The sequence below is a fragment of the Erinaceus europaeus genome, chromosome 4 (genome assembly GCF_950295315.1).
Source record: "Erinaceus europaeus chromosome 4, mEriEur2.1, whole genome shotgun sequence".
In the NCBI taxonomy this organism is placed as follows: domain Eukaryota; kingdom Metazoa; phylum Chordata; class Mammalia; order Eulipotyphla; family Erinaceidae; genus Erinaceus; species Erinaceus europaeus.
In genome coordinates, this window is record NC_080165.1 from 86,685,690 (window position 1) to 86,697,731 (window position 12,042).

Consider the following 12,042-nt stretch of genomic DNA (forward strand, 5'->3'; position numbering starts at 1 on the left):
CATCCCAGTAAGAAAGAAAGCAACTCACAGGAAAACAAAGGCCCAGGCAGGACTATCGGACACAGTCTGTAAAGGCTTTCTGTCAGCTCAGGTAATTAATGGAAATGTGGAACTCTGTAATTCCCAAAGTTTGTACTTCTTTTATAAAGTGAATCCTAGTGTTTTGAATAATGATCAAATCCAGTCTTTCATTTGGGGGAGGGGTTGACCAGCACCTCACAAAATGTCATTAATTGATAAATTGATCATAATAACAAATTAATTAGGGACTGGCTTAAGGAATGATGATTCACAGCTGTTTAGAGTCCTGCTATTGATTGTGCACATGGTGGCAGTACCCCTTCATTCACAATGCCTCCTGTAAATTTATGTTAACATTAGGCTTTTTCACAAATTGTGGTTTAAGACACTGCCATTTAAGGGCAGTTATTTGTTAAGTTTTGTTAAGATTTGTTGAGTTTGAGCAGGCTTAGTCATAAAGGTACAAAGAGTGAAATATTGTTGTGGTCTGAGGAGTACTTAACTCATATTAAGGACTTTTAATTGTGTTGAAATTTGTGTCTAGTAGTTCTGCAAATGGAAGCAGACAAATTGCTGTGCAGTGTGTTGTAGTGCTTATAGCTCCTAACTTTGTGAGTGGTGAATGAGGTAAGAAAGTAGAGGGAGAAACCTTGTAATAAGTAGATTGTTTGTCAAGCCTGTAATTTTTTTCTTCCCACTTAGAGTGAAGTTCAGCTATTTTGGTACTTTCACTATGCTTTTCTGGTAAACTTTGCTTTATTTTAATTTATTTTAATTTACTTTAAGTGTGTCTTTGTGTGCTTATGAATTAAATTGTAGGGAGAGCCTGTCTTTAATTTTTTTTACCACTAAGATTAAAAAAAAACTGGACAATATTATAAAAATTACTCTTCTCAGTTTATAAAATGATAGAAATACCCTTTCCTTTAGCATGCCTTAAATGGTACACTAGTTTAGAAGTCGTAGAAAAGTAATGTATATATATATATATTTTTTTTTTTTTTCTGAAAGGATGTCACAGTTTATTTGAAAAAAAACTAAGTTCTTAGGAGCACAGGTGGATACTTGAAAGATTTCCTTTTTAAATCCATGAGACTTTTTTTTTTTTTTGGTATTTTAGAAAGACACCTCACATAGGGGTAGTGAGCATAATAATGGTTATGCAAAGAGACTGTCATACTTGAGGCTCCAAAGCCCCAGGTTCAATTTCCTGTACCATCAAAGTCAGGGCTGAGCAGTGCTCTGCTAAAAAGTAATAATAGTAATAATAAATAAAAATTAATTAATTTTGGAAAAGAAGATTTTAGAAGGTCAACTCACAGTCACCAGATATACCTAGGTATGCAATCAAAGTTAATTTTCTTCAAGCAAACACTAGAACTTAAAATAATTTACTAAGACATTACATTTTTTTATCTTGAAAACTGAAAGAGAAAATGATATTTTCTTATATACAGAACAAGTACTTAGAGTTATGAATGTGCTTCCCTTTTCTTTAAGTAGTAAAACCATCCTTAGTTATTATTTCTTAGACTACAACTTGCTCAACCACTCATCTGTTGTGTAACACCCGGGTTGCTTCCAGGTTTTGTCTATTACAAATTGTGCTACTATGAACATAAGTATACACAAATCTTTTTGGATGGATTTGTTTGGTTCCTTATGATATATCCCCAGGAGAGGAATTTCAGGGTCATAGGGTAGGTCTACTTCTAGCCTTCTGAGAGTTCTCCAGACCCTGCTCTCCACTGGACTTAGACTAATTTACATTCCTACCAGCAGTGCAGGAGGGTTCCTTTGTCCCCATAACCTCTCCAGCATTTGTTGCTGCTATCTTTTCTGATGTATGACATTCTCACAAAAGTGAAGTGGTGTCTCATTGTTGTCTTTTATTAGTTCTTTAGAAGTAGTGACTTAGAAATCACTATTGAAAGAAATAGAATCATTGCACCAAATTCTGTTTTCACCATCTTACTGCAGCTTTCTATTAACTTACTAGTTAAATTAATAATGTCTTTTAAAAAAACTATAAATTTATTTGATTAGTTGACTTTTTATGTATATATGTGGCGATTTTATAGGACAATGTGGAATTGTCTGTGTAGACTTTCTGTGGAAGAAGCAATTTTAGCTTTTTAGCCAGGAGGCTAATTACTTGTTTTGTGTTCCATTATTTACTTATTCACACATAACACAAGTAAGTATACTGCATTCAAAGCCTTGGGCTAGAATTTGAAGAGTTTATCTTTTGCAGGTTCTATATCTTCCAAAATTATCTTCTATACCTATCTTCTATATTGTACCTAAATTTAAAAAAATTTTAATTTTAAATTTTTTGCTCTTTTTAAATTTGCCTTTATTATGTTTTCATATGATCTGTCTATTCACTTGCTATTTTCTACAGTGATAATGCTACAATAACCTTGAAGCCTTAACTTTGTCTTACTATCTGCCTGAACCTTACCTTCCTTAGTTATCTTTCCTTGGCTATTTTATTTTCATGGCATCCTTCAAAATCTATATAAAAATGTGTTATCCTTGATAGAATTGGTAAATCCACAATATTATTTATTGGTGCTATACATACAAAGACATAATATAATTTTTCTTTACTAATATCCATTTGGGAAGTAATTGATATATTCAATTGGTAGCTTCATGACAAAGGACTACTATAAGAAAAACAAAACTTCTGCATTTGTGGAACTTCCTTGTTAATCTAATACACATCTTTTGTCATTGAATGAAACAAGGAATAGCAGGGCATAATAAATTGGGTGGGATAAGAGGTCTGGGAAAAGTTCTGGGAAACTGCTGACAGCACAGCTGAAGAGGCAGTGGGGACCAGAAAGTAACTGCTTTACTGGAGATGTATATTATCAGATACATAGCTGCCCACTGGCATCTTTTGCTTGAGAGCCTAGTGCTTTATCCACTGTGCCACCTCCTGGACCACCACTGACATTAAAAAAAAATATTAGTGATTTAATAGTAACTTAGAAAATTATAAGATAACAGGGGTATAATTCCACATGGTTTCCACCACCAGAGTTCTGTGTCCCCATCCTCTCCAGTGGAAACTCCACTGGAATTGGAGTTCAGAACCCTCTGATCATCTTCCCCTATCATTTCTTCCTCTCTGGGAGTATGGACCAAAATTCTTTATGGGGTGCAGAAGGTGGAAGTTTTGATTTCTGTAATTGCTGACTGGACATAAACATTGGCAGGTTGATTCATACCCCCCAGTCTGTTCTGTCTTTCCCTAGTGGGGTAGGGCTCTGGAGAGGTGAGGTTCCAGGACACATTATTTGTCTGTCCATGCCAACTCACATCTTGATAGAAGACTAGCAGTATAAGAATCCTTGTTATTGTAACACCTACCAATCAATACCTCCCCTCTTCCTATTCCTGTGTTTTGGCCCATTTGGCCAGCTATACATTGGCTTCTTGCATGACCACGTCTTCTTGTCAGTGAATTTCCAACTTGATTCTAAGGTTTCAGTTGCCAGCCAGCAGCAACCATCCATAAACAAACTTAAGAAGTTCCTGCCCAGTAGAACCTGTCTGAATGCCTATGTTAATCTTCTCCTTAACATTTTTCATACATTTTTGTGAGTTAAGTTGGAAATATAGATAATTCTGCTGTCATAAAAGAAGCAATAAAGAGAGCATGGGGGCGTTGCTGGGTGATGACACACTGGGGTTAAGCTCACATCATACTAAAGCACAAGGACTCATGGAAAAGCATCCCCATTTGAGCTCCCCACCTGTGGGGGAAGGGGGTCAGAGTCGATTCACAAATAGTGAAGTAGGTCTGCTGGTTTCTCTCTGTCTCTCTCCCTCTCTATCTTCCCCTCCCCTCTCAGTTTCTCTCTGTCCTATAAAAAAAAAATTGATAAAATAGCCACAGAAGCAGTGGATTTGTAGTGCAGGCACCAAGCCCCTGCGATAACCCTGGAAGGGGAAAAGAAAAGGGATGGAGAGAAAGAGAGCAAGCATACATATTCTCTTCTTAGTTTTAGAGGTAATTTAGTTAAATATATTACATAATGTATGTATCATTATGTAATTTTTTGTAATTTATTTTTGATAGAAAGGCAGAAATAAGAGTGAGTGAAAAAGACCAAAGAATCAAAGCTTCCTACATTGCAGTGGAGACAGGTTAGAACCTGGATTGTATGCTTGACAAAACAATACACTATCTAAGTGAGATATTTTGCTGGTCCTGTAAATGGTTTTAATAAAACTATGAGGGGTTGGGTGGTAGCTCATTGGTTTAACCGCACAAGGACCCGCACATAGTACAAAGCACAAGGACGCGCACAAGATTCCAGGTTCAAGCCCCCCCCCCCCCCTGCAGGGGGGTCGCTTCACAGGTTGTGAAGCAGGTCTACAGGTGTCTATCTTTCTCTCCTCCTATCTTCCCTCCCCTCTCAACTTCTCTCCTATCCAAAAAAAAAAAAAAATAGCCTCCAGGAGTAGTGAATTCGTAGTGCAATAACCCTGGAGGCAAAACAAAACAAAACAAAAAAATAATAAATTAAATAAAACTATGAGTTGAGGTTTTAGTTGTTTTTTTTTTTTTTTTTTTTGCTGGTTCTTTCTGCTAAGTAAGTGTACCTTATGACTAGGCAGCAACAATTGTCTTTACCTCTTATAAATTGTACCTGATAGTTGGACATAGCCAGTAATTGTTAGAGAATGTAACCCATATAATTATTGCTTTCCTAACTGCAGGCATTCCAAAAAGAAGAGATCGAACCTTTGCAGGTTAAGCAGCAAAATGTAAACTGGTTAGGGCAAGGCCTTATTCAGAGTGCTGCTAAAAATACCAATACCCAGGTTTTGGAGCACGACCTAGATGATGTTAATGCACGGTGGAAGACTCTCAATAAAAAGGTAACTTCCCATTTCCTTCATTGCTGTTTTTTGCTTATTACTCTTTAATATTTATTTTGTTAATCATATTTTAGTAACCAAACACATCCACTTTTTAAATTTTGCTGTATACACTGTGGCCCAAACTCTGATGTCTGCATAGATGAGAGAGAAAGCTCAATTAAATGGTGCCTCTCTCTGTTACTATCTTGACATTGGTAGAGATAATAGCAGCATGAGCTTGATGACCAATGACCCATCATCCATGGTGCTGTATTGAGAAGGTGTACCCCTATAAAGGTTTAACTAATATACCATCTGGAGATCTGAATCAGAAAACCCCACTTTTTATGTGACACTTTCTAATTTTCAAATGTCAGCAACCAGTATCACATTGAGTAATATGTTATAAACTGCAAATAAGAGCAGCTCTGTCTCTGTCAGTCTTAGACTAAGACTTCATCACCCCAGTATGGACCATTAACTCCAAATATTATTTAACTTGTGTTGTTAAAATTCGGAGGCTCTAGCTAGCCGGGCTAGCTTCACGGGCGGGTAACAGAGACGCGGAGACAACAGCTGGGCAGGGAAGCTGTATTTCTTTATTCAGGAACAACAATTCATAAACTAAACCAAACTAATCACCAAACAGAACTCTGCTGTCTCTTTGCGGCGGTGCAAGCACTCTCTCCAACTCCGGAACTCTCCAACTCTGGAACTCTGGCGGGGTTCCTAGGGGCGGGGCCAAGCGGGCCCACTAAACTAACTGGACTGATCCAATTTTCTTGGCCGGGGAGGGCTAGAACAAACCAATGTAAAGCATACAACAAACTTGTAAGATGTAGAGTCCACTTTTATTAAATTCCCTTGAGGATAAATTGGAAAATGAAACTCTAATGTCTTGAGACAGTTGTGACACACAATAATAACCCTTCATATGACACTACTTATCAGAAAATTATGGTGGGTTGACAATATTAAACTGAGTGTTTTTCTTGTAATTCCCCCTACATTAAAATCTTAAGTAACTGCTAGGCCTAAAAACTGCATTAATCATTCTTTAAAGTCTGATTCATATTGGAGTGTTCCTCAAACACAAATGGAATGCAGTGTCAGGTGTAAATATATCCCATAGTGCTTAAAATATCTTGGCAAGTACTGTTTCAGTTCAAAAGGGAAAGATTCATGAGAAGTATAATAGGATATCTCTATGTAGGACACAGATTCCATTTACTAGAAGACAAAGACCCCAGTTTGTCAAAAATGGACTCTAAAGCTTGTAGCTAAGAGAACTTAATTTTGAATAATTTATAGTTATTATGCCTACAGAGCTATAACTCTGATAATTGGGATTTTTGTTGCTATCCCTGATATTTGACAGTAAGAAATGAAAGGAATTCTAGAACAGTAAAAAAAAAAAAAACACAAAAACTACTGTATTGTTGTCCATTAATTTGTAAGTGAACAGGAAAGTAAAATTTGTCACCAGAGAGTAAAACAGGCATGAAAAGTGGTCATTTATGAGCAAATTTCACTCTTATATAAAACAAGTAAGATGAATAACTGTAACTTTGCAGGTGGCTCAACGAGCAGCCCAACTACAAGAAGCTCTCCTGCACTGTGGGAGGTTCCAGGATGCTCTAGAATCCTTGCTTAGCTGGATGGTGGATACTGAAGAGCTGGTGGCCAATCAAAAACCCCCATCAGCAGAATTCAAGGTAGTGAAAGCTCAGATACAAGAACAAAAGGTAAGCTAGTGAAGCTTTAGAATTATGTTTTATTTTAGGTCTTAATTTTGAAAGTAAAAAATGTACTATATATGATTCTTTCCTACTACAAGAGATCATCAATTTTCAATGCTCTGAACTTCATTTTATTATTTTTGCATTAATTCAAGTGTTTCTTTTATTTATAGTTCTTACGTTTCAAAAAATCACTGCTAAAAATACAATACTGAGGAATATTGTGGATAATATCACTATATTTCATGTTTATTAAACTGATATACACTTGATCTTAGCCAAAAGGCCGAGAAACAATTATATTTCCTTTTTATTCCCCCTCACCACTCCCATCACCAAAGGTCTGTGTCCTCATCCCCACCCCCGCCGTAGATAACCACTATAGTTCTCCCTGTCGTAGATATATGTTGATGTGTTTTTCTTGTTCCTATGTTCAATTCCTTACATTTCACATATGAGTTAAACCATTCTGTAGTTGTCCTTTACTTTACTTGCTTAACTAAACATAATCTTCTCCAATTCCATTCACTTTATCCCAAAGGATACAATAACATCTTTTTATTGCTGAGTAATATTGCATTGAGTATATGTCCCATAGCTTTTTTTGTCCAGCTATCTGTCGAAGGGTATTTTGGTTGCTTCCAGGTGTTTGCTATTCTGTATAAAGCTGCTATGAACAAGGCGGTGCATATATCCCATCAAGTCAGTGTTATTTTATCTTTTGGGTAAATGCCTAGGAGTAGAATTGCTGGATCATAAGGTATTTCCATTTGTATTTGTTTAAGGATTCTCCATACTGTTCTTACTAATGGCTGCACACCCACCAGCAGTAGTAGAGTTCCTGTCTTTCCACGTCCTCTCCAACACTTACTTTCTCTTGTTTTATTGATGAAGCCCATTCTCACAAGTGTGAGGTGGTATCTCAGTGTGCTTTTAATTTGCATTTCTCTAATAATGAGTGAATTAGAGCATTTCTGCATATGTGTGTGGGCCATGTGTATCTTCTTTTTTATGAACTTATTTTTTATTATCTTTATTTATTTATTGGACAGAGACAGCTAGAAATAAAGAGGGAAGTAGGAGATAGACAGGGAGAGAGACAGACACCTGCAGCCCTGCTTCACCACTTGTAAAGCTTCTCCCCTGCAGGTGGTGACTGGGGGCTTGAACCTGGGTCCTTGTGCATTGTAACATGTGCACTCAACTTGTAAAGCTTCTCCCCTGCAGGTGGTGACTGGGGGCTTGAACCTGGGTCCTTGTGCATTGTAACATGTGCACTCAACCAGGTGCACCATCACCGGGCCTGTATATCTTATTTAGAGAACCCTCTGTTCATATCTTCTGCTGACTTTTTTACTGGGTTCTTTTTCTTTTTGCTGAGCTGTATGAGTTCTTTATAGATGTTTGATGTCAACCACTTATCTGAAGGTATATACTGTGCAAATATCTTTTTGCTGGGTTTCCTGTTTATACTTAGGGAGAAATTTTTTGATATGCATCATTTTATTATTCATCAAATATGTATTGATCATCTGCCATGGGTGAAGCATTGTTCCATGTGCTAGAGATAAGATCACTGACTCAAGAAAGAAAAGGATTATTCATTGAGTTTAAAGTTCAATGGAAAAGGAGGAACAGAGGAGAGAAGCATAAATATAGCTAGAGCAAATTGTGGTTGGCTAACAAATGATAGATGAGAAGTAGAAAGTGATAGAACAAAAACAAGGGAAAGGAAGTGAAAGAGTAGGGCTGTGCAATATTATGCAGAATATTTAAGGAAAACCTCACTCACTGAGAAAGTAACTAACAGAAAATATTATTTTTTAATATGTTAATTCATGTGAAATTATTTCATTATGGTTGGTTTATACACTTCCATTTATTTGAAAGAAGCAGATATTTGATTCACATATGCTAAGGAATGTGCTGTGTATCTTTTGACACAAACAAACCCAGAACTGAGTTATATAAACATACACACACTAGAGGAATTATACCTACTTGGGACCGCTCGTATATTTTTTTGTGCTCCTAGAGATGGTGAAGCTCCTAAAGCTAGAAGTTTTGGTGACATTTTCACTACTAACTTTCCAGCCATGGCTTAAAAATTGGCATATAGAAAGGGACTTAGTACATAACACATTGGTAAAGTGTTCCTTACGTGAAACTTTTGAAAGAAAAGGATGGAATACATGACTTAATTTTATTTCAATGCTTAATACTCTCTGCAAAAGAGTACTAGAAACAGTAAAGACTTAAAATGTTTTTTTCTTTTTTAACATTCTATTTTTTAAAATGGTTTTTTTATTATCTTTATTTATTTATTGGATAGAGACAGCCAGAAATAGAGAAGGAAGGGGGATAGGTAGAGAGGGAAAGAGATAGACACATGCAGCCTTGTTTCACCACTTGCAAAGCTTTCCCCCTGTAGGTGGGGTCCAGGGTCTCAAAACTGGGTCCTTGCTTATTATAACGTGTACTTAACCAGATGTGCCACCACCTGGCCCCTTAAAATCTTTTTTTCTTTCTTTTATTCAGTGTGACATAAAATATTGGTTGTCAGAAAAGGCATGACATATTTTTTCATAGAAAAATATGGCATGACTTTCCCAATAGCCTAATATTTGAATATTTGAGGCATCCTCTTTTCATTGCAATAATGAGTATTTCATGCTTTCCCCATTATTCAGTGGCGTTAGCCAAAGAATCACCTTCTAATTGTATTATTTTATTCTTAAAATAAATTATTTGTTTAGGGGTCTTGTTAGTATTTGTTTCACTTACTATGAAAATCCACGTTCACACTGTCTAACACAATAGTAATGAGTCATTAAATTTAATTATTTTAAAATATGAATTCTTAGATCTTTACAAAATATTTTTCACACATCAAAAATAATGAGAACATAATTTTTCTTTAATATTGATATAATTTTATTTTGCCCTATTTTCGGGTCTTTAATGTCTTTTCTCTAGCTTCTCCAAAGATTATTGGATGATCGCAAATCAACTGTAGAGGTAATCAAACGAGAAGGTGAAAAAATTGCTGCAACCGCAGAACCGACTGATAAAGTAAAGATTTTGAAGCAACTCAGTCTCTTGGATAGTAGATGGGAGGCATTGCTTAACAAAGCTGAAGCAAGGTAATTTAAAAATTTTTAGTAATGGTTTCAGTAATGATTTTTTCTTTTTCTTTTTAGTAACATCTTACTTCAAACTGTTGTTTTTCTTGTATTTACATATTTATAACATAGGAATCAAAGACTGTGGCACCTCTCTTATTCCTCTCATGGTAGTGTTTCATAGTCATTGGGGCTTATCATTAGTCTGAAGTATGAAAAACAGTTGCTTCAGGGACAGTTCATCTATTTGTTTATTATATAATTATTGCTTTCCTGCCATGTATTATGCCCACAGTAGGCCTTGGGTTATAGTGATGTCAGTTCATAGTTGCTCTCAGAGAGTCTATAATTTATTAACTTAACTTTCACTCCTTTAAAACTTGACTTAACTGTTTTTACAAGTGATGAGGCAGTACCACAGGTACCTTATTTTCTTCATCACTGTCTCTCCATCCCTCTCAATTTCTATCAAAACAAAAAATAAAGAGAAAAAAAAAGGAAGAAAAATGATTTCTAGGAGTGGTGGATTCCCTCAGTTCTTAAGTCATAGCAAATTAAACTATCACACAGTAATCATTTCCACTAATTACAGGTGATTAAAAATTCAATTTAGAAACAGGAGTTGTTAATAGTGACAGAAGTAAAACAATACATAAAAAGAAAAATTAATTTTGAGGGATCATCTATTCAAGAAAAATTTAAATGCATGCACATATAGTTTGTGATTTGAAGATACATAAATTATATTCAGTATCATGTGCCAATTTTCCATGATTATTTTTGTCCCTATGAAAAGTTGTTTTCTCAAATCGAGTGTGTGTGTGTGTGTGTGTGTGTGTGTGTGTGTGTGTGATCATTTTATTGGGGGAATGGTAATAATTTACAGTACAGTTGTAGAGACATGGGTGAAATTTCTCATCTCACCATGATAGGTGTTTCTAAAACACTCTCATCCTCAACTTGGGCCCTTGTCCACTATCTTTTTACTAAGACTCCATACCCTCACCTCCAGCCCCTTCTCTTCCCTACTTCCCCAGAGTAATTTTCTTTGGTCTAGTACACCAAACATAGTCTAAGTTTTACTATGTGTTTCCCCTTTCTGTTCTTGCAAATTACATAATTTTTAAAGAACTAAACGTGATAAGAAGTAATGACATTTTTTGGTCACAGTAGATGTAATTTACAGAATTTGCTACTGACTAGGTACATTATACATAGAAAAGCACAATCATTTACCCTACATAAAGCATGAGGACAGTGGAAGTAGGTTATTACTTACATAGTGCCTCTGCAACTAAAAAAAACTGATTTAAAAAAAAATATTTCAAACTGTATCACATGTAAGTTAGAGGAATATTATTCCTCTATTAGATTTTTAGTTCCTACTATACTAATGATATTCTGGGGATACTTGACAAGTGTACTTTTAAAAATAGAAATAATGGTTATACAAAGAAACTCTCCTGCCTGGGGCTTCAAAGTCCCAGGTACAATCCCCTACACCACCATAAGCCAGAGCTGTGCAGTGCTCTGGTGTTTCTCTCTGTTTCTTTCTCTCTCTGTGTCTCTCTCAAAAATTAAAAAATAAATAAATGAGAGAATTAGTCTTTTAAAAAATAACTATTAACTCCATTGTTACTGGGATGGAGTTGGGAATTATATTTGTTTTTCATATTTTGAATTCAGTTTTGACCATTTAATTAAAGAAGTCTCTGACTGATGCTCTTATGGAAGGTATTAATATTAAACCATTGAAAAAGGACTTAGCACAAAAATATGTGCTCTATAAGTGTTACATATTGTTGGGATTACTGTTACTTTTACTGTAGTGACAAATATTCTACTGTGTTATGGCCAGGTTGCTTAAGACTTTCATGAGAGTCAGATATTTAAGGTTGTTCTGTTGTTTAACTATAAATGTATTCAGTAGAACTATTTGAATATGTCCCATAAATGTGAGAAATTTTAATTTTAACCTGATAAGTTTTCTACTAAATGTTTAGAATAAAATGCAGGAGCATGAGTGGAGATTTTTGTTGAATATTTCACACATTTTTCATACTTAAATGTCCTTTATCTTGGCACATTTATAGGAATCGTCAGCTGGAAGGTATCTCGGTGGTAGCACAGCAATTTCATGAAACCTTAGAACCACTGAATGAATGGCTTTCAACCATAGAAAAGAAACTGGCAAATTGTGAGCCCATAGGAACTCAGGCATCTAAACTTAAGGAACAAATTGCACAGCACAAAGTAAGATACTAATCAAACATTAGTAA

The 12,042-nt window shown here is 35.6% G+C and overlaps 1 protein-coding gene across 1 annotated transcript in view; it reads left to right on the plus strand.

The window, feature by feature from the left end:
- LOC103107678 (dystonin) overlaps window positions 1–12,042 on the plus strand; it is a 552,693-nt gene that overhangs the window by 444,771 nt on the left and 95,880 nt on the right. The window contains 4 exon segments of the mRNA XM_060190003.1: window positions 4,759–4,920; window positions 6,477–6,647; window positions 9,618–9,784; window positions 11,857–12,016. Of these exon segments, the coding sequence (XP_060045986.1) occupies window positions 4,759–4,920; window positions 6,477–6,647; window positions 9,618–9,784; window positions 11,857–12,016 (660 nt within the window).